General features: G+C 42.0%; 2 protein-coding genes and 1 pseudogene across 2 annotated transcripts in view; 1 reads left to right on the top strand and 2 right to left on the bottom strand.

Annotated features, from left to right (window-relative positions):
• Window positions 1–1,371: 1,371 nt before the first annotated feature.
• Window positions 1,372–18,929, bottom strand: COQ5 (coenzyme Q5, methyltransferase). Its single transcript, XM_015068554.3, has 7 exons — window positions 18,697–18,929; window positions 14,058–14,207; window positions 10,033–10,254; window positions 5,691–5,797; window positions 3,092–3,180; window positions 2,215–2,326; window positions 1,372–2,134 (listed from the first exon to the last, which is right to left on the bottom strand). Exons 1-7 carry the CDS (start codon window positions 18,896–18,898, stop codon window positions 2,033–2,035), a joined length of 984 nt encoding a protein of 327 aa, XP_014924040.1. The 5' UTR covers window positions 18,899–18,929; the 3' UTR covers window positions 1,372–2,032.
• A 1,936-nt stretch (window positions 18,930–20,865) lies between these two features.
• Window positions 20,866–22,260, bottom strand: LOC106971686 (40S ribosomal protein S7-like; annotated as a pseudogene).
• A 99-nt stretch (window positions 22,261–22,359) lies between these two features.
• The window catches only part of RNF10 (ring finger protein 10), a 34,047-nt gene continuing 28,863 nt past the window's right edge, over window positions 22,360–27,543 (top strand). The window contains exon 1 of the mRNA XM_027043962.2: window positions 22,360–22,987. Within this exon, the coding sequence (XP_026899763.2) occupies window positions 22,831–22,987 (157 nt within the window). The 5' untranslated portion in view covers window positions 22,360–22,830. The remainder of the gene's footprint in view (window positions 22,988–27,543) is intronic.

The raw sequence follows: 27,543 nt of genomic DNA on the forward strand, positions 1-27,543 counted from the left end.
TAAAGCTGTATCAGTCCTGTTCAGTTATCTCTGCTTCCAAATAGTCTGCCGGCAATAGATCCTAGAGCTGGTAGAAGTCCACAAATGGCTGGACATTGGGGAGTTCTAATTTGATCAGGCCCATATCTACTGTCTGAAAGTGGCAGTTTTTAATTATTTTATTTTTAAATGTTTGAGAGAGTATGCAGGTTCAGGGGAGGGGCAGAGAGAGAATCTTAAGCAGGCTCTGGGCTGTCAGCACAGAGCTGCCCAATGCAGGGTTTGATCCCATCAATGGAAAGATCATGACCCAAGCCAAAAATCACAAGTCATGCTTAACTGACTGAGCCACCCATGTACCCCTATGTTTTTGATTCAGATGTGAGAAAACCACTTTGCCAGGGAGATAGAACTGGGCTGATGGTTTATGAAATTCCTTCCAGTGTCTGCTGCTTGTTAATTGTAATTTCAAAGGCCAGCTGGCCGAGAAAATGTAAGCTAAAAGTTTTTCTAAGGGTTAAGGCTTGTCAAATGTTCTTTTGCTATTCTTTGAGATAGTTGTATATAGATAGCTGTGTGTCTGAAAACTTTATTTATTTTTAATATTAGAGAATGTATACTTGTGAGCCGGGAAGGGGAAGAGAGAGAGAATCGCAAGCAGGCTCCATGCTGTCAGCTTGGACTCCAACATGGGGCTTGATCCACGAACCATGAGATCATGACCTGAGCTGAAATGCTGAACTGATTGAGCCACCCAGGTGCCCCTGAAAGCTTTTCAATGACAGGGCAAGATCTTGTGAGTGAAGGTACATAACTGACCCCCACTGTGCTGGACCAAGACGCAGCATATACCTGAAGGCTTCTGAAACGCCCTTGAACTAAGTTCACCACAATTAATACATGGCCAGCCAAGTCACAGGTTGCTTTCTGCAGTTTCTTACTAAAATCCCTTAAAAACCATAAGCTTCATTCACTTCGCAATATTCATGGCCTCATTTTAACATCAAACAGTAGACTGTACTGAGGAGATGAGTGCTCTGCCCAGCTCTGCCCCTTAGTACTGGGGCGGAGAGGGTGGGTAGGCTAGATAGTTTTCAAACTTTTATAATTTTTTTGGCTATAGAACCCTTCAAATGTATTCTGATAAAGAAGCTCTCGAGGGGTGCCTGGGTGGCTCAGTTAAGTGTTCAACTCTTGATTTTGGCTCTGGTCAAGATCTCAAGGTTGTGAGATTGAGCCCCATGTTGGGCTTGATGCCGGGAGTGGAACCTGCTTGGGATTTTCTCCCTGCTCCTCCCCTTCCTGCTCTCCTGCTTGTGTGCACGCCCTCTCTCTCTCTCTCAAAAAAAAAAAAAGCTCTCCATATAAAACACAAAAGCAGGAGTTGGCTGGTACATTTATTCTTTCAACAAGGATTTATTGTTTTCTTCATGACAGGCACTGAGGATACAGTAGTCGTTTTTGGTGGAAGAGGAATGAGTGAGTGTTGACAAAAATGTATTTCCCTCACTGATCCCTCCCCAAGAAGAAATAACAAATAGTGCACAAATTGTAAACTCCTTTAGTGGTTCAGTTCATAATTCTAGTTGTGATTGTTAACCCTCTGACTTGGGCCCTGGTTTTTGGCCCCAGACTTAGTCCTAGGCGGAAAGGCTGACTCAGGTACAGCTAGGACATTTTCTAGTTCACATAATCATTGGGTTCAAATGATTCATTATCCCTCTGGAAGGCAGCACCAGCAGAGAAGCTACAAATACACTTAAAAAATGAGAAGTTTTACCTCAACTACACACTGCACGGCCAAGAAAAATTAGCAGGAGTTGAGCACAAAATATAGACAAAATACCTCTGGGAGAAGGCCTGAAGCAGCTTCCAATGAAAGTTGCAACAAAGTGACAGGAATCTGGTTCTTCCACTTGGAGATTGGTCACATCAGAACATGAGTCCAAGGCCCACCTCCTTAAGAGGAGATGTAATGCTACTGGTCTCACTTCCTTTACTTCCAGGCTTTCGACAGGATGTGACTAGTACACACTCCAGAACAGCAAAGGAGTTACAGTTTGAAGCCAGAATGAATGGCCACAATGCCTGACGTGAGACTTTCGTAAGTCACTTTCTCAAAACCCGCATCCTCTATCATCTCTTTGAACTCCTCCTAAAACACAAAGAAAGATACAGCAAGGATCACCTGGATTTAAACTCTAGGCCCTTTGTTGTAAAATTATGGTTTTGTACCTGAGGTGGGAACTGTCGGATACTCTCTACAAGGTATTGGTAGGACTTCCAATCTCCTGCGATGACTTCTCCCAGGACAGGAATGACCTGGAAGCTATACAGATCATAAAGCCTAAAGAAAAGGATGAAAGATTAAGGTTAGAACATGACCCCTGATAAGCAAGAAGTTTTAGGCCTGGAGTCATAAATCCAAATGCCTTGTAGGGTCAGTACCTGAAATAAGCGATGCGGGCCAGGTGCAAGACCAATAGGGAGTAACAAGGTACAATTAGGAAGTAGCATAAAAGTGGAGAAGGCGTGGGGCGCCTGGGTGGCTCAGTTGGTCGAGTGTCTGACTTCGGCTCAGGTCATGATCTCGCAGGTTCATGGGTTCGAGCCCCTGCATTGGGCTCTCTGCTATCAGCGTGGAGCCCACTTTGGATCCTCTGTCCCCATCTCTCTCTGCCCTTTCCCCACTTGTGCTCTGTCTCTCTCAAAATAAGTAAATCTAAAAAGAAGTGGAGAAGGGACAAGCACTACTCAGCTCTGACTACTGCCATGTGGGAATAAGTGCTTTCTCAGTGTTGCCATACATCTGATTTCTCAATTGAAGCTGGAAATTTTCATGTAAAACGTCCTGATTTTTAAATATGAACATCTAAGTCAATTTCTTAAAAATTGATGAGTCAAAATACATCTGTGGGCCAACTTGAGCCTTTGAAATTCTTCTGGCTTAGGTGTTGTCGTTAGAACTGGCTGACCTGAGGTGGCACTGTGTCCCCTAGAGACTCTGAACTATGAGGTTCATGCTTCTAGCTTACTGGCTATTTTCTGTCCATTTGGGGATGGGAAGCCCTTGGCTAGACAAGGAGAATAAAGCCCTGTTAACAGTGCCAACCTGGAAATGAGGGGATTGTTCACTTGGCTAAACTCCAGACAGAGAAACCGTCCTCCTGGCTTCAGGACTCGATGGGCTTCCTGGAGTGCCTGAGCAAGACAAGGAACAAGAGAACATACTCCTCAGCAGAACTCACTCAATTCCATGAGGCCAAGACAGCTCGAGCTTCAGTGGGCATTATAAAAGTTAGCATTTCCCATAGCTCCCTTGTGCATTCTTAGCTGGAAAGCTGTAGTAGCGGAGATAACCCTACACTATTCTAAATTTTATAGGCACGAAGAGAAGGTTACTTGGAGCATTCAGACTGGTATAACCACATGGTGGCCAATTTCACAATTATTATTTATTAAAAGCTTATTTCAGGATTTTTTTTCTTTATTTTTTAATGTTTGTTTATTTTTGAGAGAGACAGAGTATGAGCAGGGGAGGGGCAGAAAGAGAGGGAGACACAGAATCCGAAGCAGGCTCCAGCCTCTGAGCTGTCAGCACACAGCCCGACATGGGGCTTGAACTCACGGATCTTGAGATTATGACCTGAGCCAAAGTCAGATGCTGAACTGACTGAGCCACCCAGGCGCCCCTTTTTTCTTTATTTTTAAAAGTAAACTCTTGGGCACCTGGGTGGTTCGGGTGGTTCAGTTGGTTCAGTGTCCTACTTCAGCTCAGGTCATGATCTCATGGTTCATGGGTTTAAGTCTTGAATCGGGCTTGGTGCTGTCAGCACAGAGCCTGCTTTGGATCCTCTGTATCTCCCCACCTCTCCTCTGCTGCGCTCTCTGTCTCAAAAATAAACATTAAAAAAAAAAAAAGTAAACTCTGCCCAACGTGGGGTTCAAACTTACAACCCCAAGATCAAGGGTTACATGCTTTACCCACAGAGCCAGCCAGGCATCCCTACAATTACTTATTTAAATCACAGTGGATATCCTTTTTGATCTAGCAATTTTACTTCAAGGAACCTATCTTATAGAAATGCATCTATTGGGATATGCATAAAATAAATGTTTATTTTTAAGAGAGAGAGAATGTGTGTATGTGAGCAGGGGAGGAGGAGAGGGTGAGAGAGGGGGTCAGAGGATCTGAAGTGGGCTCTGTGCTGATCTAGCCCAATGCGGGGCTTGAACTCCTGAACCACGAGATCATGACCACGAGTTGAAGTAGGACACTCAACTGACTGAACCACCCAGGTGCCCCTCCAAGATACATATTTAATGGAAAAAAAGCAATGAGCGAAATGTTTCATATGCTAATATTTGTATAAAAAAAGAAAAAAACAATAAAGACATTGACACAAGAAATTGGTGATTGTCTGGAGGGAGAAGATGCACTGAATGGTTGGGACACATGGATAGGAGGCATACTTTCACTGATACACCTTTTTGTACTTTGAACCTATTCAAAAACATTTTTTGAAATTAAAATAATAAACTGGCTACATACACAAGCAGGTCATAAAAACCAAGCTGAAGTGCATCATAAAGATGTCCCACCAAGGTGGCTGAGTGGCTCAGTCGGTTAAGAGTCCAACTTCAGCTCAGGTCATGATCTTACGGTTCGTGAGTTCAAGCCCCATGTCAGGCTCTGTGCTGACAGGTGAGAGCCTGTGTCTTCCTCTCTCTCTGCCCTTCCCCCGCCCACACTGTCTCTCTCTCTCTCTCAAAAATAAATAAACATTAAAAAAAAAAAAAAAAGTCCCACCGAAAGCAGAGAAACCAGATAACTAGAGCCCCCATTATAGAACCAAAACGTGGCACCTTGCCTATTACCTTCAAATGCTTTGGGATAGAATGTTGAAGTAGAAATAAAGAAGAACTGCAGCCAGGTGGTGCCTGGCTGGCTCAGTCAGTGGAGCATGGGACTCTTGATCTCAGGGTTTTGAGTTTGAGCCCCAAGTTGGGTGCAGAAATTACTTAAAAATAGGGGCGCCTGGGTGGCTCAGTCAGTTAAGCATCTGACTTCGGCTCAGGTGATGATCTCATGGTTTGTGGGTTTGAGCCCAGCATCAGGCTCTGTGCTGGCAGAATGGAGGCTACTTGGGATTCTCTTCTTCTTCTCTGCCCCTCCCCAACTCATGCTGTCTCTCCCTCTCTCAAAATAAATAAGCAAACAAACAAATTACTTAAAAATAAAATCTTAAAAAAAAGAACAAAAAGCTGTGTCAGATTGCAAGCTGAATGTTCCCTTCTCCCTATAGAGGAACCCATTACTCTAGCTACCTTCTGCCAAAATAGTGTTTGCCTTTTTCTGTGTTGGCCTTGGAAATGCCACTGATCTGCAAACTCACAGAGTCAGACAACTTCTCAAATGAGAGGAAACAGATGGAATGCCAGAGCAAGACAGACAGCTCAAAGATGTGAATACCAACCCAAGCAACAAAGGCTTCTATGAGGATCTGCTCTGTGGTCTTGGTCTTTTTCAATTTTGTGAGTAGGAAAATTGGCAACTTCAAGGATTGAAGCCCCTAAGCCGGACATGGTCATTCCACTCAAGAGCTGGTTCGAGTGAAGAATCTCTCCCTCCTTCCTCCTTTTCCGTGGAGCCATTCCAGGAGATCTAATATCGTGAGAGTCACTCAAGCTGAGGATGCAGCCATTCATACCTGATCAATGTGTGTGACATTCCGGATCCCAAAGGCAATAGTGTAAACATCAAACTTGTCATCATCAAAGGGCAGTTCTTCAGCATCTCCCAATACCCAAGCAAGTCCTGAAAGAGAAAATCATTTCTGGTCTCAGTCTGGGTAGCCGTCTCTTCTGCACCTGAGGAGGGCATCATGGGAACCCCCCAATTTGTGTAGTCAGCCAGGCAGAATCATGGGCAGCCTGGACACCCCCTAGATGGCTGACTTCTCGAGTGGGGGGAGTCTTATAGTACGGAGCCTCTAAATCTGTGGAATCTGAGACTAACTCTGGATTAGTCTCAGAATTGAACTGAATCATTGGACACCTACCTAGTTGGTGTGGGAGAAATGGAGAACAGTTTGGTGCTGGGCAAATACCATACATGTGGTATCAGCAACCATCACACGCCTGCCTTCATCACTGGGTTCCTGGCCACTGTCTTCAAGGTGTCCTGTCCCCCTGAGGATTTGATTTCTTGAAGTCAGCAGGAAGTTCTTTCCCCAAGGGTCTCAGAGTAAAACCTGATGAATACTTAGTTATGCCCACCCTTAAGCAACTTTGACCCAACTAAGTGTTTTGTGTAAAGCACCGTGGTTAAGATCTCAGGTCCTGGGGTTAGACTGCCCAGGTTCTAACTCCAGCTTCACCATTTATTAGCTATATAATCTTGAATAAACTACTTTGACTTGGTTTCCTCATCTGTAAAGTGGAGTTAATAAGAGTATCAGAGGAAATGAAACATTAAAAAAAATGTTTTTAAAGGGCACCTGGGTGGCTTAGTCGGTCAAGTGTCTGACTTTGTCTCAAGCCATGATCTCATAGTTCATGGGTTCGGGCCCCAGGTTGGGCTCCGTGCTGACAGCTCAGAGCCTGGAGCCTGCTTCGTGGATTCTGTCTCCCTCTCTCTCTGCCCCTCCCCCACTCATATTCTGTCTCTCTCTTGAAAATAAATAAAATGTTAAAAATAATTTTAAAAAATAAAAAAATAAGAGTATCAGAGTGTCATTGGAAGTATTCTAAGTACACAATTTAGCCTAGTTATATTGGTTCTATTGGAGAATTAAAGGGTCAAGACCCAAGTCTGGTCACAAATTCAGAAGACACCCAAGGGAACCCTATAACGGTGGCTATGTCCTCTAAGGATACTGATTCGGCTTTAGTATTACCCAACGTGCAGTGAATTAGACATAAAATGTGATATAGAAGGAAAGCTCTGTAGAGGACAGTAAATGAAAATAACCTCCCTGGAAAGCAAACTAGCAGTTGTTAACAAGCATAAATAAAATAAAATAAAAATAAAATAAAAATAAGCATACCCTTTGACCCAGCTATTTGATTTTTAGGAGGAGGACATTGATGACATCATCATCATCATCATCATCATCATTGCAACTGCTCCGACCCCTTGGTGGCAGGGTCTGTATTATCACTTTAAATACATTATCTTATCACATTCTCATACCAACTCCATGGGATAGCTCTTATTATCATCCTCACGTTTTAGATGAGCAAAGCTGAGTATCAGAAAGGTTAAAGCAGCTTACCCAAGGTCATATGGAGGGACTGGAACTCAGGTTGTTTTATCCCAGAGCCTGTGTTTTTCAACACCTATGGTATATTACCTCCTACTATAAGGTGGTTTTTATTCTCTTTATTTAAAAATTTTTTTTTAAGTTTATTTATTTTTGAGAGAGACAGAGACACAGTGTGAGTGAATGAGAGGGTGAGAGAGAGGGAGACACAGAATCCAAAGCAGGCTCCAGGCTCTAACCTGTTAGCACAGTGCTCGATGCAGGGCTTGAACTTACGAACCGCGAGATCATGACCTGAGCTGAAGTCGGCCGCTTAACTGACTGAGCCACCCAGGCGTCCCTATTCTCTCCATTTTATAGATAAAGTAATTGAAATGTAAAGAGTTTAAACAATTGTCCAAGGTTATATAGAAGGTAAAAACATTAACAAATGCATGCAAAAATTTACAAATATGGATGTTACAATGCTGTGCAATGTGCAAAAACACTAGAAAAAAAATGAAAGATCAGTTGGTTATTGGTTATGTAAATTGGTTATGTGAAATCTTCATGATTCACATCCATACAGGAGAATATAATAAATAATGATTTTAAGGAATTTTTAATGACATAGAAAAATCTCATGATACAATGCTGAATTAGGGCAGGATACTAAATTTGTATATACAGGAAGGCTTTAATTTCATAAAAAGGAAATGAAAATGATTTGCAATTATAGGTAACATTTACTTTCTTCTTAATACTTTTCCAAAATCCAAAAGTTCTCCCAAATATACCACTTTTATAACCTATGAAATAATTTGTTTAAAGCTCCAGCCCACCGAGCTTACATTTGGGGAAGAAGTGCTCCACATAAAATACAAATAAACAGCGCTACACGTAAATATGCCTTTCACATTAACTTTTACTATTACAAAATAATTTCTAGGATCCTCCTTAGTTTCAACTCTTTTTGCATGAGAGTTTTTACAAAGACATCATTATCGGAGACTGACAAAGCCAGGAGGAAAGATAAAAAACTATCCTATGCAGCACTTGGTAATTCCTATGCCAGTGGATTCGTCTTGGCAGTTGGGAGAGGCTGAAGGGCAAGCTATGGTATGGAAGAGGTGAATCCAGAAATGGAACACTGCCTATCATTTCTTTAGTTGTTCTCCATTCTTTACGGCTAAGCACCAGAGGGAAGGGAAACACGTTTTTCAGTAGGAGTAAGGAAACATAGTGCCTTTGTCTAAAAACACTAGGGACTGTCTGCTTTCTGATCAGCGTTGATGGTTAACAAAAGAGCCCTTCATCTTGTAGGCCAAGTGGGTTGTTCGTCTAGGCAGCTTGTTCTGGGGGTGGGAGGAGGAGGAGGAGGAGGAAGAATTGAACTAAAATAACCATAGATACTCCTGGTGGGGGAAGGGGAGGCCAGGAACGCTGATGTTGACCTGAGGGACTTTATTTTCTTTGTCCTATCTCACTGTCTCACACAGTGGCTGCCTGCAGTGCTTGGCGAGCTGGGAAGAGGGCAGTGCAGCAGCTGTGAAAAGTGAGCTAAACAGTGGTGTGGCTGCCGGATCCTCACTTCTACTTGGAAAAAACTGGGGGAAAGTATTTTAAAATATGAAAACAAACAGAAAGCGAAATGTGAAATCTAGGTCTTTAAGCCAGGGCACAAACTGTCCATTTTCAGGTTGCAGTGGGTTCCCAGAGATGTGCAGTCACTCTCCTGTCTGCTGCTGAGAGTACTGTTTACGGGTGTTTCTTTAACTCTATCAGCTGGGGCCTCTGAAAAGCAGATGCTGATAAAATAATTAAAAAAAAAAAAGCAAGAAACATGCTGAGATGATGGAGGAGTGCAAATGTTTTGTTTGTTTGTTTGTTTTGGAGGGGGAGTGCAGGGGAGAACACCCAGGGAAGATAAAAGGAAGAGGAAGCAAGACTGAGCAGAGAAAGCCTACAGATCAGAGCAGATCTGATAAAGCCTTAGCCAAGCCAATAGGGAGCTCTGGAGCCCTGCCAGAAAAGAGCCCAACTTGGAAGCTGAGGCAGAGCCTAAAAGTTGTAAGAGCTGGAGGCCGTCAGCTGCTTGCACTCCTTGTGTCTGAAGGACAAGTTTCTGCTTTAGGGGCAAAGCACCTTCTCTGCTACCACATCTGTCAACCCCTTTGAGTACTGATGGGATATGATATGGCTCAAAAACAGGACACTGGGGTCAGCAGGGAGTTGCCGGGAATTGACAGCAAAACTATCTCAGGGCCTAAGGGCTAAGATGAGAAGATTCAGCTCCAAATTGGGGTCTGCCTATTTAAAAGTTGTGTGACTTGAGTAGGATACTTCAACTTTTTGGGCTTTGGTCACATGGGGCTGATAATCTAACTCCCTGGGGTGCTGAAATAATGTACATAACAGCATACAAACTGGATTCATGCAAATTATCGTTGATTCCTGCCTATCTGTACGTTTTTGGAAGCTGAAAAATAAAGCTCTTCAACATTTTACATATCTCATTTCATAAACATACAAAAATGGGGCGCCTAGTTGACTCAGTTGGTTAAGTGTCTGACTTCGGCTCAGGTCATAATCTCCTGGTTTGTGGGTTCCAGCCCTGCATTGGGCTCTGTGCTGACAGCTCAGAGCCTGGAGCTTACTTTGGTTTCTGTGTCTCCCTCTCTGTCTGCCCCTCCTCTGCTCGTGCTCTGTCTCTTTCTGTCTCTCAAAAATAAATGTTAAAAAAAAAACCAAAAAAACAAAAAGGACACAAACATTCCTGCAGTGTCTACTTTCTGTAGGACTGACTTACCAGCTTTGTATCCCCGAGCATGGGCTTTCTGCTTTCCAATCTTTAGCATCTCCTTGTTGATGTCACAGACCACAACCCGGGAACCGCCCAAGGGGTCCTCTTCGTTTTGGTACTTTTTGGCAATTTCTTCCCAGGATAAATTTTGCTGGGCCCGTAACTGCCTCTTCTGCTTTCCCTTATGCTGTGCCTGAACATAATTAAGGAACCGGAATGCAATGTCACCTGTGGAAAGCCAACAGGAGGAAAGATGCAAACACAAATACAAACAAAACCCCAGCATTTCTAAAACCCAAACAGAGATACAAAGGGACAAGATTTGAGGAGTGTACAAAAATTGAAGTTTCTCTTCATTTATATAGTAACTACTAACATCAATTTTTAAAAACTTCATATATATATATATATATATATATATATTTAAAACTTATTTAATTTTGAGAGAGAGAAAAAGCAAGCACAAACAGGAGAGGGGGGAGAGAGAGGATCCCAAGCAGGCTCTGTGCTGCCAGCGCAGAGCCTGACATGGGGCTCGAACCCACAAACTGTGAGAACTTGACCTGAACTGGAACCAAGAGTTAGCTGGATGCTTAACCAACTGAGCCACCCAGGTGTCCCTTCTAATATATTTTTTAAGATTTCATTTTATTTTTTAATGTTTATTTTATTTATTTTGAGAGAGAGAGCACACACATACGCAGGAGTGGCGGAGGGGCAGAGAGAGAGAGAGAGAGAAACCCAAGCAGGTTCTGTGCTGTCAGCGCAAAGCTCGACATGTCCATCCCATGAACCATGAGATCATGACCTGGGCTGAAATCAAGAGTCAGACACTTGGGACACCTGGGTGGCTCAGTTGTTGAACATCCAACTCTTGATTTTGGCTTAGGTCATGATCCCAGGGTCGTGGGATTGAGTCCCGAGTCGGGTTCTGCGCTGAGTGTGGAGGCTGCTTAGGATTCTCTCTCTCTCTCTCTCTCTCCCCCCCTCTGCCCCTCACCTGCTTGTGCTCTCTCACTCTCTCTCTCTCTAAAATAAAAAATTAAAATTGAGAAAAAAAGAGTTGCATGTTCTATCAACTGAACCAGCCAGGTTCCCTGTTAACTTCTAATATTCTTAAAAACCTTTTAGGGTGCCTGGGTGGCTCAGTTGGTTGAGCATCCAACTCTTAATTTTAGCTCAGGTCTTGATCTCAGCATCGTGAGTTCAAGCCCCCCACTGGGTTCCACACTGGGCATCGAGCCTACTTAAAGAAAAACAAAAAACAAAAAACAAAACAAAAAAAAAATAGCATAAATAATGCATGGATACGTTCTCACTACAAAAGATTCATCTAAATATTTAGAAGAAAACATAAAAGTTCCATTCTTTCTCCATACCCTCTCCAGACACAACCAGTGTCAAGTGCTTAGTGTGAAGCCCTTCTAGTCTCTAATAATTGTTAGGAAAGCAACATAAGGGTATAGTTACCAGCAATGGTTCCCTGCCCTACCACTTCCCATGCCCAGTTCAGCTCCCCAGAGACCATCTTTCTCAACTCTTTCAGCTGTTCCTTCTGTTGGTTCCAGCTCTTTACTTACCGTGCTTATAATGATACCCTGCCCCTCTTCTCTGGTTGCCTCCATCTTCCCAATATATTTGTATCACGTTTCATAGTTCCTCACAGATCCCTTTGTAAACTAGAGTAACAGACTAATTAATATTTTATTTCTATTTCATCAGCTACAGATGGTACCTCTTGAACCCCTTCAGCCTTCTATTGTGTGAAGTTTAATGCCGTCATGACTGATAACATACATTGTTCTACCGCTATAATTATGTCTCCTCTGCTTTGTTGGTTAGAGTCTAAAAGCTGAAAATCAAAAGTGTTTATGTTATCGTGACCAGGTAAATACTGTTTGGGCCAAAACAGTGCTTTCTAGGATCGCATTTCCTTTGTTATAAAGTTGTCTTTGTTATCCTTACACTATTTGCAAGAAATATATCTTCTTAAGTTTTTCCAGTCTCTGCAACAAATTAGTCATTCTCTGGTCACTTTTCTATATATTTAAGTACTTTATACATACTTCTATAAAACAACTTAAAACCTACACAGGGATATTCTACACATAGTTACACAACTTGTTTTCTTTCTCTTCCCACTGAATATGTCCTTGAGAACTTTCCACCAGTATTTATAGCATTCATTTAAATAGCTACATAATATTTCGTAGAAGGGATGTATCTTAATTTAAAACAATTTCTTTACTGAGGCAGAAATAGGTTACTTCCAATTTTTCACTACTACTAAAAATGATGCAGTGAGCATATTTGTAGCTATATATTTTTAAAATGTCTTTTTTAATATATGGGATTACCTTCTAATTACATTTTCTAAATGGGCAGTTGCCAGTATGCAGTAATGTTATGGGTTAAGCCACAGATGTAAGCAGCTCTGACTGAACCCTTTCTATATCTGTATCTTTGTGCAAGTTATTTTTTTCTTTTTTTTAGACTACACATGGAGAATTGGAATTGTAGGATCCTAGACTATAAAGATTCTAGATTTTTAAAAAAGTTTTATTTATTTTTGAGAAAGAGAGTGCACAGGAGCAGGGAACAGGGGGAGAGGGAGAGAAAGAATCCCAAGTAGGCTCCGCACTATCAGCGTGGAGCCTGATAAAGAGCTGGATCTCATAAGCCTTGAGATCATGACCTGAGCTGAAACCACAAGTCAGATGCTTAACCAACTGAGCCACCCAGGAGCCCCTAAAGATTCTAAATTTTAATAGATTCTGTTAAATTGTCTTCCACTGAACAAGGTGTCTTACTGCTTTCTGAGTTTCCATTGAGGAGAGGACCAGACATAAACGTGTTTCACACATGGAGACTGTTCTGTAATTTGTTATTCCATATTATTCAATTGGTATAGATTATGACATTATTACATTGTATGACACATTATTCTAATGTAATTTAACATGTAAATTAACCATTTGATAACATCCCAAGATGCATTTTAGAAACCCGTGACATTTTCTCCCCAAATGCCTAGTGTGCACCAAGTAACAAAGAACCACATATAAACAATTGAGCTTTTGGGGCATTCACTTTCAAACGTCCCCTGTCTGTAAAGAGAGTTTTCCTACAATTCTTTCTAATCTTATATTCTAATAAACTTTTGTCTGCTGCTCAAAAAAAAACAAAACACAATTGAGCTTTTGATTTCTGATGTGATAGTGGATTGAGCAGAAAAGGTTGTCTAGAGAGCTTATGAAATACTGTAAAGGGCATCCCCCCCAAAGAAAAAGGGAAAGTGGATTAAAGGTTAAACAGAAAATAAAATGGTCGGGTGCCTGGGTGGCTCAGTCGGTTAAGCATCCGACTTTGGCTGAGGTCGTGATCTCACAGCTTGTGAGTTCGAGCCGCACATCGGGCTCTGTGCTGACAGCTCACAGCTTGGAGCCTGCAGTCTGCTTCAGATTCTGTGTCTCCCTATCTCTATGCCACTTGCCCTGCTCGTGCTCTCTCTCTCTCAAAAATAAATAAAAAAAGAAAAGAAAATGGTCAAGTAGAGGGTGAGATGTTGCTGGATTAAAAAGTAATCTATTTACTTTGTAACCTGTGCATTTTAGAAAAATGATAGGCATAAAGTTGATATTTTGTGCTTTTGAGTGATATTTAGTTAAACGTTTCTTAGAAGTATATTGATTTTGGGGGTGCCTAAGTGGCTCAGTGGGCTAAGCATCCAACTCTTGATCTAGACTCAATTTATGATCTCACAGTTTCATGAATTTGAGCCCCACATCAGGCTCTGTGCTGACAGTGATGTGGATTCTCTCTCTCCTCTCTCTGTGCCCCTCCCCCATGCACACTGTCTCTCTCTCTCTCTCAAAATAAATAAACATTAAAAAAATTTAAAGAAAGAAGTGTATTGATTTTCAATTACCATCTTCAGCCTAATGGTAGTTAAGCTAGCTCATTCCAACAAGAAACACTAACTTCCGTAAAATAATGCTCAGGATACTCAAGGATTCTCAACTGGACATTACCTGTGCCTCCAGCAACATCGAGCAGCTGGGTCCCAGGAAACGGGCGCATCTTCCAGAGCAGCAAATCCTTCCAAATACGGTGGATACCAAGGCTCATCATATCATTCATCACATCATACTTCTTGGCCACACTTTCAAACACATGATAGACTGACATAGGAGAAATACAACACAATTAATTGTGCTATTAACAAGATTAACTTGGGGAAGTCCTAAATGAAAGAGGGTGAAGCTTTTCTCCCCTGAATTTGCCTGTCTTTGTTGAAGTTAAGCTATAATGCTTGATGCCCAAATCTACCCCCCCCCCTTTTTTTTTTAATGTTTATTTATTTTTGAGAGAGTGCAGCGGCTGCAGAAAGAGGGAGACAGAAAATCCGAAGTGGGCTCTGTGCTGACAGCAGCAAGCCCAATGTGGGGCTCGAACTCACAAACTGCAAGATCATGACCTGAGCCGAATTCAGACGCTCAACAAACTGAGCCACCCAGGTGCCCCCTGGCACCTTTAAGCCTTTTTAAAAAGGCTTAAGTTATTCTAGGTAGGAAACCAACCTCTTTTCTGCTGTCTTAGTTACCTTTATCTAGGACCAATGCCTCGATAATGCCACACACCTACTTGGTACTAAATAGGTTTCCAGTTCTTAGAGGATGGTGGGGGGGGGGGTATGGAATTTTTCTAATGGTTATTATAGTAGAAAAACAACAAAACCATTGGAAAGACATGGCTAATAGATGGGAAGGTCTCAGTTCATCTCTGCTGGGATCACAGAAAAACAACAGGTACAATTTAGGGCCAAGCCACACTGCAGAGGGCCCTCCTAAATTTTCTCCTCATTAATCTAATAGGATCAAGGGTGAATGTGGAATCTGAGCTAACTGGAAAAGGAATTTACTATCCAAAACACTTTAAAGCACAGGCTACATTTAACTGCTTTACACCTGTTTCTTTGCCCATAAGATGAAAAACTCAGTGTCAGCTCCCTATCACCCTGCCATAAGGCTAAATTAGGTAATGAAGGAGAGACGCTTTGAGTTTCAGATGAAATGTGCTGCATAGATCCAAACCATCACTGTCCTCTGCTGAATCAGCACACTACAGAGCTCCTCCTTTAACTCTATCTTGAGCGCCTTTCTCAACCCCAGGATCTCCAAGCTTGCTTTTTTCTTTTGAACATCTTTTGGGGTATTGAGGGACACTAAGGCTCAACCCCCTGAGTATAAGCAATTTTTGCTTTGCATGGTTCTGATATACATGAATTTCAGTTATGGTGGCTTAGTTAAATAACATCAGTCCCCCAGCAACATCATTCAGTTCCAATGGTATATAAACTGTGAGTAATTGCATACAGTGCAAACTCCGCTGGTAGTTCTTCAGTTCATAAATCAATCTGTAAATAACAGACATATCATGATCAGTAACCAATCATGTCACTTCTTTAAGTTTGTGGTTGCTAGGTCACTGCACATCAGTCATTCAGTTCACACACAGACAGCAAAGCATGTAGTTGTGTTACCTCCTTATCTCTCAGTTGTAAACACGTGGCATTTTACAAAACTAGGTAATCCAAAGAGGAAATTGGCCGGGGCGCCTGCATGGCTCAGTCAGTTAAGCGTCTGACTTCAACTCAGGTCTAATCTCACTGTTGTTGAGTTTGAGCCCCATGTTGGGCTCTGTGCTGACAGCTGGGAGCCTGGAGCCTGCTTCAGGTTCTGCGTCTCCCTCTCTCTCTGCCCCACCCCCGCTCATGCTCTGTCTCTGTCTCTCAAAAATGAATAAATGTTAAAAAAATATTAAAAAAAAAGAGGAAATTGGCCAACGAAAATGAAAGCACCGCAAAGAAGTGAAAAGTGGTAATACTGGAAGTGAAACGTCCATGGGATTATAGGAGAAACAGCTGACAACGTTGATACTCGAGAGACTCTAGCTACGCAGCTGGAAAAACTTTGTGAAGATGAACTTATGGACATAAATGAGGATGTGGTTGTGACAAAAGGTTGAAGATGTCCCAGAGGAAATGATGCCAGTGAAAAAAATCTCACACTAAAGGAATTCCTGGAGATATTTCATGACCCTTGAAAGTGAAAAGATAAAATGTTACAAGCTGATTGAAACTTAGAAAGGAGTATGGCAATTTGCCAAGGCATAGAGAAGATGCTTGCTCCCTGTTGTAAATATATGACCAGAAGGTAGCAAACACTGTTCAAACTACTCTTCATTCATTTTTTTATGAAGGAATAAAACAGCTTAGTGTTTCTAATTTTATTAGAATTTTAACTCAATTGAAAAATTTTAAATTTGAAAATCCTAACTATATTAAATAAGATTTTTTATGTGTTACATCTTTATAATATTTTTAAATGTTTATTTATTTTTGAGAGAGAGACAGAGTGTGAGCAGAGGAGGGGCAGAGAGCAAGGGAGACACAGAATCCAAAGCAGGCTCCAGGTTCTGAGCTGTCCACACAGAGCCCGACATGACGCTCAAGTTCACAAACCGTGAGATCATGACCTGAGCCAAAGTCGGATGCTCAACCCACTGAGCCACCCAGGCGCCCCTGCATTAAATAAGTTAAAATTAAACCTAATCTGGGGGCATTTGGCTGGCTCAGTCAGTAGAGCATCTGACTCTTTATCTCAGGGTTGTGTGTTCAAGCCCCAGGTTGGGTGTGTAGCCCACTTAAAAAAAAAAAAAAAAAAAAAAGAATAAAAACAAATTAAACCTAATTTTAAATTATAGTGTGCTAAGTAAATATTGACTTTACTATTTGTTTCACTGGCCCTATACATTTATAATTAACAGTGAGGAAGTTTTTGATGTTCAATAATTAAAAAAAAAATTTTTTTACATATATTTATTTTTGAGAAACAGAGTGAGACAAAGTGTGAGCGGGAGAGGGGCAGAGAGAGAGAAGGAGACACAGAATCTGAAGCAGGCTCCAGGCTCTGAGCAAGCGGTCAGCACAGAACCTGATGCGGGGCACGAACCCATGAACTGTGAGATCATGACCTGAGCTAAAGTCAGATGCTCAACAGACTGAGCCACCCAGGCGCCCCAACAATTTTTTTTTAAGTAAGCTCTATGCCCTCATGACCCTGAGGTCAAGAGTCACATGCTCCACCAACTGAGCCAGCCAGGTGACCCTGATGTTCAATAATTTTTAGAGGTCATGGAACAGTTGCAATTTTTCTCATTGATAATTAAGATCATTGTACGTGATTTCAGCGTGCATGGTCATTTTTATAGTCCTGCAATAGTGTGCAAGAGGAAGACTGCCTGCACTTCAATGTTGGCTCCCAAGGTGGGAGATCTAGATTTAGCTCAGTGGGTAATTTCTTCCTTGCTTGTCATTGTGTGAGATGTTGTTTATATGTTGTAAAGTACAATACAGAGGTTAGGCATTATCATTTTGGAAGCAACCCACCTGAATTCAAATCCCCAATTTTGCCACTTATTAGCAGAACCTTGGGCAAGTGACTTAACATCTCTGTTTCAACAGTTTCTCCATCTATAATATCCGGCTACTAATCCCTACCTCATAGGGTTGTATTTGTAAGAATTAATGTGAAGTATGTAAAAATGTTTCAAGTCCTTAATAAAAGTTTACTGTCATTTTACTTGGCTCCTCTTATTTCACAAGCAGTTATCAAGCTTTTAATGTGCATCAAGCACTAAGATATAGACATGAATGAGCCACTGTACTAGCTTTCTGGGGATTCACAGTTCTGTGAAATAAATGTTAATTTAAAATAAATATTCAAAGAGTTACTACAGTAAATCTATGTATTTAGTAAGGCGGAGGTGAGAGGTAAGACAACGAAGTGGTCTTTAGAAGGATGGGACATTCCATTGTGAATTCTTTCTCTTTATTTCCTGGGTGACCATAGGCCAAGTGAAGGAAACTCTCAGAGCCTCACCATACCCATCTGTAAAATGGGCATAATACCTTTCCCATTATAAGTGGTACAGATGGGAGTTTTAAAATAGTTCTTTTCCTTTCCCATGCCTATAGCACAATGGACACAAAGAAAGTGCTCAACAATACCTAACCTTTATCTAGCAGTTATGAAGTGCCAGGCATTGTTCAAAATACTTTAACTTATGAAGTAATCTAATCCTTATTATAACTCTAAGAGAAAGGTTACTATTATTCCTACATATAAAACTTGGAAGCTGAGGTCCAGAGAAGTTAGTTTCCTTCTTCCTTTCTAGAAAAAATGGTCCATCCCTTTAACAAGAGGTGAAAAACATGAGCTGTGTGGTCACACCAAACTGAGTTGGAATGCTGGTTCCACCATGTTAAATTGGGCAAATTGTTGTTTGATCTTTAAGTCTCAGTTTCCTCCTGTGTAACTTGGGCATAACAATACCCACTGTCGGAAGGTTGAAATGAGAAGTGGAAATAATATCTGCATGGTGCCTGGCACATCATAAACATCCAACTGATGGGATTTAGTGAGAATTATTGTGTTCAATAAGAGGAGGCATCTAAGCTCTGAGCAGTCAGGCTGAGGTGACTCCTTGAAGGTCAGGACTGCACAGGCCACGGCATACGGGTCAACAGGACGTAAAACCAACTCCTAGCTGAGCAGAAGAAACTAGATCGCAAATAGATCCCTCCATCCGCCCTCTCGCCCCTTTCACCTTTGCCCCCCTTCTCTTCCTCCGACACAGTCTCAAATCCGAAGTGTGTTTCCGTTGCCTGCTTCTCTTGGGATAATTGCCGCGCACCCAGCGGACCCCCAGGCCAGGAGCTACGAAGCCCGGGGAGCTCGCAGCACCGCATCAGCCGCGACCACCTACGACCGCAATAGCTCCAGAGAGCGCAGCTCCTGGGGGCCGCCATCTTGGCAGTAGGGTGACAGCAGCCAGACCGTACGTCATGTTGCCTCACTAGAGGGTCGACGGCGGCCGGTAGGAGACAGTAGTGATCGAACGCGCCCTGAAACCCTTTACTAGAGAGCTATGCATGATCTCTGGGATCCAGAGGCTAGTCTTTGAGCATCCGAAATCCTTTTTCTTTCTTCCCACGTTGAATATAGAATTTACCAGAAATGAAGGGACCTTAGGAAGAGCCCCCAGTCGCGTCTCAGCGGCCATGTCTCTGAATCTTGTCAACCAGTAGTGTGAATGCTAACTCACAAGGTATACAGTAACTCTGGTTTTCTGATGCAGGAGGAAATTGAGATACGGTGTGGTTTCCAAGTAGATTACAAGGTCAATTCTCTAAAACTTTGATGTGCCTAAGAATCACCTAGTTTGATGTTTAAAATGCAGATTCCTGGGCCCCCAATACCAGAGATTTTGAATCCGTAAATCTGGGATGGGTATTGGGAATCTTTATTGAACAAGCTTCTCTGATGATTCTGATGCAAAGAATTCGCAGACCTTTCTTGAGAAACATATGCTGGACTACTCTGAAAAATAAACATATGAAAGGCTGTTCTTTGGTCATTCCATTTTTTGAACTTAAGAAGTTCATAAATGGGAAGGAAAGCTCTGGTGACTGTTTAGCGAGTCAGACACAATCACCACTCACCCTCCCTCTTCTGCTGTCACAAAGCTACACTTTTAGCACCAACTGGCAGAGCATGGATGTTTACTTCAACCCCAGATTTTCCTGTTCTTTTTTTATGGAAAGGGTAATGTAGACCATCTTGCTCAAAAGAGGATGGAGGTGGTGAGTTTTGCTTGGATTTCTATATGTTTCTGCTTTGATTCTCTTTTTAAATGTATGTTTCCTGTAAATATTTCACAAGGAGAAAGCGCCAAGGACCCTAAGAAACTATTTTGAAAATGAAAAAATCTCTTCCTGGTTTAATGTGTAGCCTGACAGATGGACACCCACTGCTTTCTTTTGGAAGAACTGCACGGGCTTTTCCTCTTTCCCTCTCTTTTATTTTTAAGAGTGATAGAAGGAATGATTCATCCATGTAATCAGAGTTCTCACATTGTTGTTAAAGGAAATAAAAATTCATCAAGGAACCGTAGTGTATCTTCCTTATCTAGTCATATATAAGGATGGAGCTCAGGATTTGGGACTGTTCCTTCTAGACATCAAAGTAAGTTTTCAGACCAACATTATGTACCTGTTCTCTCATTTCAATATGATTTGTGGGGAAAAAACTGCAAAGAGTGAAGCAAGACAAGCATTTTAAGGAAATTTAAAAATATGAGATCAGTACCTAATTTTCTTAATTTCAGTTAAAACTTAATTTCAAGCAATTGATTGATTTATATATACAGTACTTATTAATGTTTTGTATCACATGTGATGATAAATAAGGAGCCAAAAAGGATCCAATTAGGGGAACCCCAGGATTTTGTCTATTTATTTGTTCATATATGACTGCTGAAATTCCACTCATCCTTCCATGCTCAGCTCAAGTGACACCTCTCTGGGAAGCCTTCTTCTACCTGCCCTCACCTCTTTGTACTTCTCTCCTTGGAGCCTTTGCTACAGTCAGCATTTTGTATTAACTTTACTATAGCTCTTTTCTTTTTTAAAGGAATTAGAGGGTTTTTTTTCTTCAGTTTATTTATTTATTTAGAGAGAGGGCATGCGCATGCGTGCATGTGCAATTTGGGGAGGGGCAGAGAGAGGGAGAGAGAGAATCCCAGGCAGGCACTGTTAGCCTGATGATGCGGGGCTCACAAACCATGAGATCATGACCTAAGCCAAAGTCAGACGCTTAACCCACTGAGCCACCCAGGTGCCCCTATTATAGCTCTTACTACCATTTTCCATTGTAGTTTGCTGGCTGGCTTGCTTGCTTGCTTTCTGTGAATGATATGTTTTTCAGTTAGTTTTGTTTACAAGTGAAACTTGGGGAATTCAAAATTAACATCCTTGCCAGTGAGCTTGTTATAGACAGGAAAAGTTTTACCTTTGTGTTCCACATTGTTCTGCTATGCTTTATCCAAATGAACCTTTATGAGCTGGCTGCCATCCAGTTTCATGTGGACTCTCTTGTGCACAATTTTACTTGGGAAGACTAAGCTCTCCAGGATTGCATCGTGCACAGCTGCCAGAATGTGGAACGCTTGCTTATTTTTTGTATAGCGTTTTTTGAGTTGGCTCAGGCAACTCTGGGCAATAAAGATATCATACTTCCCACTGAACTTTTTCTCCAGTTTACTTACTAGCTGGACTTGGATTTTCTGGAAAGATTTAAGTTGAGGAATGCAAACAAAGATTATAATAGCTTTCTGACCACCACTAACTTAAGTTTTCTTGGCTGTTGTTACATTTGGCTCCCTTAGCTGGGCCTTGAACACGTGTTCATCTGCAGCTCAAATAGAGCCTCGAAGGTGCTGGACTCATCCATAGCCATTCGGCTTCATGATATTTGGGTGCGAACTGAACATGGCCTTGCCCTTGATGAGCACTGGCCTAGCCACTGTAGTTTCTTATTTGCTTAATTCACTTAGGAAACTGTGAATATATTAAAGACCTCAATATGAATATATTTTGGCATTCCTTGTGCTCAGCACAGTGCCGGGCGTATAATAGGTTTCTAACTAGTTGAGGTTAGTCTGAAAAATTATTTGTTCATCTCTTTAATGATGTTTGTATGTGATCCTTCGAATCTCACTGCTATGGTTGGAAGGAATCATTTATAATTTTCCAAAGTACAGATGGATGTGACAAGATTTTCTAAGTCGCAGTGTCCATATCTGTAAAATAGAGAACTGCTTATCTCATAGGTAGTTGAGAACATCATTTATTAGCCGTGTGATCGTGGGTAATCGATGGAAGCTTTTTAAGCCAGTTTCCTTGTCTTTATATTTGCGTTAATGTGAGGATTAAGTGTGATGATTCATATAACCCACAGTGCAATGCCTGTTAATGACAAGCACTCATAATGTTATTAACAATGAAATGTAATATTAACAATGACTTATATTAATAAATGACTTGTTAACAATGAAATGAAATTTTGTATGAAGTGTTGTAAAATGACATTACATGTAAGGTTTTGTCATTATTATTATTATTAGGTAAAATAAGGACCATGAATAAATTGATATTAATACTGGAATAAGAACTACAAATTAAATAATGAGTAAATAAAAGGATTTCACAGGTATTCCAATGTTTGGATTCGTTATTAGTAGTGCATATTATTATACACATTCTTAGCGTTCTAAAGCTAAAACCTGAACTACAAGTCCCATCATCTTTTCGGGGGGGGGGGTGGGGGGAAGGGGGGGAGGGGGTGGAATCACTGGGCCCGGATGTAGACAGAAAACTACATTTCCCAGAGGACTTCACTCCCACATCGCCATTATATATATAGTCCATCCGGGTTCTTCGAGATGCTGTTTGGCGACTCGTCGCCATTCCCGGAGCACCTCGGCCTCGGCCCAGAGGCGAGAGTCGGTCGCTGTGTCGGAGACACCGGTCCCCGACACCAAGACAGCCAGCCCTCTCCCTGCCCCGCGGCGGGAGAGCGTGTCCGGCCGGCCGGCGGGGCTCGCACACCTTCCCTCGACTCCCCTTCCCCCGTAGCCTCCGCCCCGCCAGGCCCGGCCCGGACCTCCGAGCCCCGGCCTCCTCCTTCTCTGTCACTGCCGCCGCTGCCGCCGGGCTCGACAGCCCCGCCCGCTGCTTCTCTTTCCAGTTTGAGAAGCCGAGGAAGGAAACAGGGAAAAATGTCGCCATGAAGGCCGAGAACCGCTGCCGCCGCCGACCCCCGCCGGCCCCGAACGCCATGAGCCTGGGTCCCCGCCGCGCCCGCTCCGCTCCGACCGCCGCCGCCGCCGAGGCCCCCGTTGATGCCGCAGAGCTCCCCCAACGCCGCCGCCACCGCTTCCGACATGGACAAGAACAGCGGCTCCAGCAGCTCCTCCGCCTCTTCGGGCAGCAGCAAAGGGCAACAGCCGCCCCGCTCCGCCTCGGCGGGGCCGGCCGGCGAGTCTAAACCCAAGAGTGGTAAGGGCGGGCTCCCAGGGCGGTGGGCGGGGGGTGGGGGTGACTGTCCCGAAGGCTGGGGAGGATCCTCGCTCTGGTGTCTGGGTCACCCAGGTACAGCTCCGCTTTCCACTGTCGTTCTTCCCTTACTCCCTTTTCCTATAGCTCCCATTATTTAAAAATTAACACTAAGAATACTGTACAGCGTGGTTTATGTGAATCCTTGCATTATCCTTGCTTTACTACTCGGAAGAGATTGGTGAAGTAAGTGCTACTTTTATCCCCATTTTGCGGATGAGGAAACTGAGGTTCACAGAAGGTAAGGTCACCCAGCTAGTATGTGTCTCACAGCAGGCCTTAGTTAAAACCTGCTTTGTCTGACTCACCAGTCCACACTCCTAAACCACTAAGTTGTTTTACCCTTTAATGTTGAATTAGCCTTGGATAGTGTTCAAGTTTAAACAGGGGAGGGTGGGGCCCAAGGACTTTTGAAACTCAAATTTCATGTTTAATAACCTGGCCCAAGATCCATCCCTCTGTTGAAGAGGAGTCATCCTTGAATGGTTTTGTTCAGTGTGGAGTTGTGGTTACGAGCAGTAGCTGTGATTCAGTTTTTTTAGATTTGCCAGACCTTGAGTGTCTGAATTTCCTTTTTTGTAAAGGTGGAGATAATCAGAATTAAGTAAATTATCTCAGAAAACAAATGAGCTAAGAGCTTGGAAGAGTATCTGACAGCTATTATGCACCAAACACACATCATGCCTATTTCCTTGTGTTAGTGGAGTGCTAACACTCTAGTGCTAACACACTAGAGTGTGTCCTTTTACAGGGAAGATTTTGTCATTTTTGTAGTCCTGCCTCTCATTATTAAATTATGACCGTCATGATAATAGTTACCATTTATTGAGGGCTCACCATGTGCCAGGTACTGGCTTAGGTTTGTACATCTCTTATCCATACTCCAGTTATTAACCTGTCCAGCAAAGTGGAATTGTTCATCTCTAAAGAAGGAAAAAGCTGAGAAGCCAAGAGTTTAGGAGTTGGCAGAGTCGAGTGGAATGTTCTCCATGTTACTTCAAAGTCCGTGTACTAGTCTCTGCTATTTCATGCTATAATGTTATTAGCAGTAATAGGAAGATGTTTTCGGTGGGAGTGGGGATATGTGGTAGACAGGGGAACATTTGGAGTCCCAGATGTAGAGTTCCAGTTTAAAACTTTTTAAGATTAAAAAACTGTAAGGCTGACTTGAGTTCAGAGCTGATCTACTGGATAGAGCAAACTTGTTTACGTGGTATGCTGAGGACTTCTAGAAATTGCTTATAGAATTCCGGGTGGAGGCCAGGTGTCTAGATAATAAACGAATGCTTTAAATACCTAAGCAGGGATTAGTGTGGTCTTTCAGGCAGTATTATATAGATTAATTTTGGGGTTTTGTACATGTGTAGCTTTATCACAGATCCCTCTAGAGAGAGAGGGTAGCCAGGCCTCTTGGCTAGTGTTGGAACTACTGGTTTAGGGTAGTCTGAATAGTTCTCAGTGTAGTTGATAAAGAACTTTACTTTTGCACTCAATTCCCAGTTGTAAAGTTAAAGATTGTGATTTTCTAGCTATCTGAATTCTCAAGTAGTTTTTCTGGGGCTCCTGTTTAAGCCACTAACATGCAATCATGAATCTGTTGCAATAAATGCCTTCAGTTTATTCTGTAATGAGGCAGTAGTGAAAGTTGGTGACAATCCAAACAAGGAAACTGAGGTATTTAAGGCATTTACTCATTTTGTCCTTTGAATGTTGATTAGTAGACCTAACTCTGATTATCCAACAGGATGATATAGAATTCTGTTGTAATTTGACCAAGAAAATATTTGTCAGTGTTAAGGTTTCAGATAGACTTGTATAGAATACTTATTGTTGGGTTCATTCTGACTAAAGTGATTTTTTTAAACAGTTAAATACTATAAAATACTCTTAAAAGCATTTGTTTACCTTCTTAATTGATAGCTTCTGAGGAAGGAAATAAAAGCTCTTATAAAGGATTTTTGCTAGGTTTTGTAAAATACACAGGGTGCCTCTGGTAACAGTAGTTTTTAATGTTTGTTAGAAAGCTTGCCATTGCCAGTGTCTGCCATTCTGGCTACTGCTATGTATGTTTCCTTAGCGAAAAGGAAGGATAGGTTTGTAGCTAAATAAAAAGTTCATTAGCCATAATCCACGGCATGCATTTAAGAACAAATCAAAGGCAGAGTGGGTAGAGATTGAAAATAGTTTAGGAAACTCTGGATATTGGCTTTTAAGGTTGAACTGAGGGTTAGCATATGCTACCTTAACATTACAGCAAAGATCAATGCTGCCATGACAGATATCATTCAGGACCTCTTATATAGTGATTCTAGATCGTTGTTCTAGCAAAACAGTGGACTCAAATTCAGCATAATTCCATAAAAGGTTTCTGTAGTATTTCAAAAGCTGACTCAATACTTCATACTTGATTTTGCTGGAAGTTGTTGAAAGGACTGAGTTGAAGAAAGGAAATGGAGGGTAAGGTGAAAAGACAACTTTCTTTTGTGAAAGTAACAAGAACAAGGGTTGCTCAGATTTTAAATATTTAATTTCCCTTTCCTCTCACCCTACCTCACATATGAAAAAAAAATCTGTTCTATTTTCTAAACTGCATGTCATAAATGGTCATTTGCTTCCTATCTACATGTTTAATATACTTGAGTCTTTGTTCCTGCAGTTGGCTTAAGTTTCCTCTTCATGCACACAGGAAATAGGTGAATTTGGCTCCTGGGATTTAATTGATCTTTTTGGCCAGAGTGGCATACCGCAGTTCCTTTGCCTTGGCTAATTGCTTCAGACATTCACATAACATTCCTTTCCTTGGATATTTTCCTCTAGCTTTGTTCCAGTAGGGCTAAGATGCAGTTCTAAGAACATTTACAGTGAATAGCCCAGAATATAATCCAGAGGAGAAAGGTGTGTTTGGGTTTAGGGAAAGTCATTTAGAAAGAGCAAAGAAAGTAATAAGAGGCAAGAGAGTAGGCTGTTCATGGACAAACAATGGACCCTGGCCCAGAACCAAGCTCTTGCCCCATTCCTCTGGGTGGGGGATGGTACTACCATGGAGGTTAAGGGAAGGTCAGGTATTATGAAGCAGTTATTTTGAGGTTGGTGATATGAAGCGCTGTCCTGACACACTTCCTCTTATTCCGGTACCAGGAGCCAGGTTACTAGTGGTAATCTGCCTTGAAGAATGCTTCTGGGCTGTAAATGGACCTGGAGGTTTTGATGGCTTTGAAAATTGAGGTGACTTGAAGCCTTTAATAAAAACCACTTAGAGAAGTTGCAAGAATTTCCGGGCCTGTTGGCTGGAGTCCTTGGTTTATATGGCTTTGTTGGGAGTCTGGTGGGTGCTCTTTGACAGGAATGATTTAGATTTATTAATAATAGGCTTCCAAATAATAATGGCAGCTTTGTGCCAACCACTGTGGTAGGCATTTTACAGTTTTTTCTTAATCTTCATGACCCAATGAGGCACCCTAGAGATAAGCCCGATTTCACAGACGAGAAAACCCAGGCTTTAAAGGGGTTAGAGTGATTGGTTCAAGTGAATTCTTAAGAAGTCCTAGGCAATATTTATAAGTTACCCTTTGTATAAATTAACTTAGCAGACAGGTAACTTGGCACGTGTCATTCTTGATACCACTTCCTTCTTCCTTTCACTCAGAATTACTAATTTCAGCTGAATTCAATTTGTTGTCAGTTGTTTCTATAGTAAGACCGTATGTTGCCCCTCCAGAGGTGCTTGTCAACCACTCTGAATGATGGGTAAGCAACTTGCTTGTGATTACAGCATGAATCAGCAGCAGAAACTTCCTGGTTGGTATTCTGACCTAGGTTGTGCCACCTGTTAGAACTAGAGCTAGAAATGTTGATGATGCCAAATTATTGAAGTGGAAAATTTATGGTCTGTAATTTGGTAATGGAGGGAAGACATTGAGATATATTTACTGTTATTTCGTAGAGACCTTTCTGTTAGGGAAATGTGGAAGAACTGAGACACTGGAGTAAGTTTTCAAGTCTCTTGTTGACTCTGGGATCCTGAGTTCTGGATTTGAGCCATTTAACTAGTGGTCTTGTCCATTTTGGAATGTATCTTGACAGTAGTTCTCGGGCAGTTGTTCTCAGCTCTGGCTGTGCATTAGAATCTCCTGAGGAACTTTTTTTTTTTTTTTTTTTAAGTAGGCTCCACTCCCAGTGTGGAGCCCAATGCCAGGCTTGAACTCATGACCCTGAGGTCAAGACCTGAGCTGAGATGGAGTCAGATGCTTAACTGACTGAGCCACCTAAGTGCCCCTCCTGAGGATCTTTTTTAAAAATGGAGATGTATGGAGCTCTTCCTTAAGGATTCTTTCTGATTCTTTCGATCTGGGTTGGGTTCTTGGGCCCTGGCATCCATAGTTTTAAAAGTCTCTGCCAGTGATTTTTTTTGTGCAGCCAGGATTAAGAACCACCACTTGGAAACTAAAACCTGAAACCGAGAATGTTTCTCCTAGGAACTTGACTTTTTTGTATGCTTT

This window comes from Acinonyx jubatus, chromosome D3 (genome assembly GCF_027475565.1).
Source record: "Acinonyx jubatus isolate Ajub_Pintada_27869175 chromosome D3, VMU_Ajub_asm_v1.0, whole genome shotgun sequence".
NCBI classification, from domain to species: Eukaryota; Metazoa; Chordata; class Mammalia; order Carnivora; family Felidae; genus Acinonyx; species Acinonyx jubatus.

Bases quoted from the DNA above. Each gene is read 5' to 3' on its own strand.
- COQ5 (XM_015068554.3), bottom strand. From the start codon at position 18,898: ATGGCGGCCCCCAGGAGCTGCGCTCTCTGGAGCTATTGCGGTCGTAGG. The intron at 14,208-18,696 runs GTGAAAGGGGCG...CTCCTATGTCAG, and splicing joins GGAAGAGAAGGGGGGCAAAG to TCTATCATGTGTTTGAAAGT. The intron at 5,798-10,032 runs GTAAGTCAGTCC...TTTCTCTTTCAG, and splicing joins TGCTCGGGGATACAAAGCTG to GACTTGCTTGGGTATTGGGA.